The sequence below is a fragment of the Mastomys coucha genome, chromosome X (genome assembly GCF_008632895.1).
Source record: "Mastomys coucha isolate ucsf_1 chromosome X, UCSF_Mcou_1, whole genome shotgun sequence".
Taxonomy (NCBI): domain Eukaryota; kingdom Metazoa; phylum Chordata; class Mammalia; order Rodentia; family Muridae; genus Mastomys; species Mastomys coucha.
This window is the reverse complement of record NC_045030.1, coordinates 75000197-75003918: the sequence shown is the minus strand read 5'-3', so window position 1 is coordinate 75003918 and position 3722 is coordinate 75000197. Positions and strand designations below refer to the sequence as shown.

General features: G+C 38.3%; 1 protein-coding gene across 2 annotated transcripts in view; it reads left to right on the top strand.

Annotated features, from left to right (window-relative positions):
• Positions 1–2883, top strand: part of LOC116093115 (X-linked lymphocyte-regulated protein 3C-like) — an 8605-nt gene extending 5722 nt beyond the window's left edge. For both annotated transcript variants that reach the window (XM_031374355.1, XM_031374364.1), the window contains exons 7-9: positions 373–471; positions 2291–2386; positions 2503–2883. In XM_031374355.1, the coding sequence (XP_031230215.1) occupies positions 373–471; positions 2291–2386; positions 2503–2571 (264 nt within the window). In that variant the 3' untranslated portion in view covers positions 2572–2883. The remainder of the gene's footprint in view (positions 1–372; positions 472–2290; positions 2387–2502) is intronic.
• The last annotated feature ends 839 nt before the right edge of the window (positions 2884–3722 follow it).

Sequence of the window (3722 nt, the reverse complement as noted above, 5' to 3'; positions counted from 1 at the left end):
AGCAGATTTGGAGCCCTCTAGTAGTCAGGTTTTCAAGGCTTTAGGAACTGATAGCAATGTTCTGAGTAGTATATAAAACAAAATTCCTATTTTTTATTTTTTAAAATTTTTATTGTTTATTTTATTTATTTAAATTTCCAATGTTATCCCCCCTTCTCGGTTTCCCACCCCACTGCCCCCTGCTTCTGCGAGGGTGCTCACCCACCCACCCGCTCCTGCCTCACTGCCCTAGCATTCTCCTCATACTAAGCGAATAAAATGTGAAAATGTCAAAAATACTTGCTTCAAACTATCGTGTCTAAATGAAATATTGAATTATATTTGCTAACCTATTCATTTTAATGAAATGTTATTATTGCTTTATGTTTGTAGGATATACTTCATGAGCAACAAAAGCTTTTTCAACAATTTCAAAGTATTCATAAGCAGAAAATAGAAGAATTTAAGGAGTTATGTGATCAACACTTGAAGGTGTGTTGGACATCTTGTTGAGAGGGGAAATAAAAATACTGGCTCTCCTTCCTTCCATACTGGGGTTTATATATAGTGCTTATACCTTTATTCTTCATTCTTTTTCTTAGTGTTACCATGTCAGGTAAACCTAGCTACTAAATGAGCTTGTCCTTTCAGGATTCATTCATGGTTGCGGGTTCCTTTCAAAGGAAGAGTTGGTACACTGGTATCATTACCCAAAGTTATACTTACTGTTTTGGGGGAAGTACTGATTTTTATAGCATGGCTTTCCCCTGTAATCAGATTTCTTTTGGATAGTGACAAATCAATGTAGGAAGTCTATATATACATCCTTTGTTTCTTCACTCCTTGTGCCTTTTTCATTATTGAACTGTACTTATATTTTTTTTCCCATGGACAATCAGAATGGTAAGACAAAGCCCATAAGCATGATGAAGCAAAGCAGTAGGTGAAGATAACAGTATATTGAGAATTATCTACTGTTTTAAATGCATCCTATCAAATTCTTCTCAGCCTCATTGAACTTGGCCAAATACATTTATATAGTTATTCTGGAATTAATTAACTGTTGTATGCTCAAATTCATTTTCTGAGTTGTTTAATGCCTTGTGTTCCTGTTAAATTTCCTGGCTAATTCATTAAATCATCCTGGCTAATTGATATAGGTCCAAACATCCGAGTCAAAAGAATTTATTCCATGTTTCATAATACTTGATGTACACTGGGATACATGTATGTAGAACAGCTAAGTTGAAGTGCTTCTGAGTCGTGGGTATCAGGCTGTAGTCCTTGTGGGGGGAACCTTTTCAAAACCAGACTGCAGGTTTGAGGTAGCTGTTAGTCTGATCCTCAGTCAGGGCTGCACTTCCTGAGTACTCTCCAGTCGCTGGGTATGATTATACTACATACTGCTGAGGCATCTCCTCCCTCCCCTGTCTTCCTCCAACTTTCTCTTCCTCCATCCTCTTCCTTTCTCTTCCTTCTCATCTGTCATCATCTTTAACATCTTCATATTTTCTTCCTTTCCCCTTTCCTCCCCATACCCACTCCAATGTGTATACATTTCCTATTCTGCCTATAAGATTTTGTTATTCTATCCAGATTGCATATTACAGCATCCCCATACAGTCATGCTACTCCTGTTTCTTCTTTTGCTTTCCTACTGAAACATTAGTCTTTCTACTGAGCCATAGGCATTAAACTTCATTTCAACTGCATAGCTTAGCAAGTTGGTCATCAATTCTAATGCTAACGTTTTGTGTTATTTCTGGTTCTGTGTTCACTTAAAGTTACTGAAATATGAAAGAAATAATTTAATAGTTTCATTATTTTTCTATACCATATCACACAAGAGTTTGTTTATAGAAAACATCTCTCTGTGTAGCACTGGCTAGCCTGGAACTCACTATGTAGTGGCTTTACTTGAACTTGTAGTGATCCTCCTGCCACTAGTTTGGAGTGATGGAATTACAGGTACATATCACCAAGGCACTCTGCTTAGTGCAGCAGGTTTGATGTAGTGTGTCCTAATCCACTCATCGTTGAACGTTCAGTCCTGGTCATAAACATTTCTCATCATGATGACACAACGTTCTGTACCTCTATTTGTAGCAATATTGTACTCAGCAATGCTGTTTTGTATTTCTGTGATGGATATATTGATTTTCATATAGTATACAATGTGCTTTTACTTTAGATTAATTACTGTCCATTCCATTTATTGTAATACATACTGATTTTTGAACTGTAACTGTTCACAGTTGTAAACTGGGATGACCAACGGTGGCTTCTAATTAAACGTGGCTTTTGGTTTTAGAATCTACAGGCTATTAAGAGTTGTCGCCGAAAAGCTATTGTTGAGGAAGTCAGAAAACAAATGGACAACTTGGAAAGGAAACTTACTGAAGAAACTGTAAGTAGAATATTTTTTAAATGGAGTGTTAGAATTAATTTGAGCATTAAATGTTTATTTCCTAAAATATATGTCGTATATACACAAATATTAATTAAATGTTTAATAATTCCAAGGTTCATGTGAACCCACAGGAAGAAAAGGAGGGTGTTAAATCATCACTTCTATCATTGCTATTCTCATAATACCTTGAAGAAAGAAGCTCAGCCACCATGAATGATTTCATGACATGATTATTTTCTAAATCTATGGTGACATGACACTGCAATTGTAGTGATTATAAATTCCTTGATCAAATCTCTGAGGTGTCAGGAAAAAGCTTTACTGAGAATGTTCTGTTTTTGAAAGTTATTGAAATTTCATGTCGTATGTGATCATCAGGGATATACGAGGTCTCCTGTACAGTTAAAGCTCGTGTCCTGTGATTTCCTGTATGTATACCCTGGGAAATCTTTACTTGGGAACATTTGATTCAATAAACATGAAATTGTTTCAGACTTATTGGGATGAGTCATTCAATTGCATTCTCTTTCTGACGTTCCTGACTTTTCACCCCTTCTCAGACAGAAATGGCCCCATGCCATGTAGAGGTGTGCTATCACCTGCGTTCCTGAATGGGGCCAGGTGCAGTCCAGGCCACTTGTCTCATTGTGCCCTGTTGTGTAGAAGCATTGAAAACAGACTGTTCAGCCTCTCCCATTTTCTCCACGTGGAATTGCATTCCTCCAGGGTGAATGAGGGTTTCCCTGCTGGGATCATGTACCTGTCTAAAATTTGCATTATCTAGAAGAACTTATCCTTTTCTACAAACTACTTACCCTGTGAGCCTGTGGGCCGTTACTATTATTTCTTTGATGATGATGATGATGATGATGATGATGATGATGATGATGATGATGATGATAGTATTATTTCTAGCTTTCAATGTCTTCTACGTGAGCTATTCTGCCTAATCTTACCATACATGGAGATTCTCTGTAGTGTTTCCCCAGTGTTGAATTCCATTCTCTCTCTCTCTCTCTCTCTCTCTCTCTCTCTCTCTCTCTCTCTCTCTCTCTCTCTCTCTCTCTCTCTCTCTCTCTCTCTCTCTCTCTCTCTCTCTCCCTCCCTCCCTCCTTTCCTCCCTCCTTTCCTCCCTCCCTTCGTCCCTCCCTCCCTCTCTCTCTCTCTCTCTCTCTCTCTCTCTCTGTCTCTCTCTCTCTCTCTTTCTTTCTCTCTGAACATGGTACCCATCAACTAGGCTACAGTGTTATTTCACAGGGTTCCAACGACTTCCCCTGTCTCTGCCTCCTAGTGCTGCTGGTATACACACTCACTTCTGTGCTGAGATTTTTCT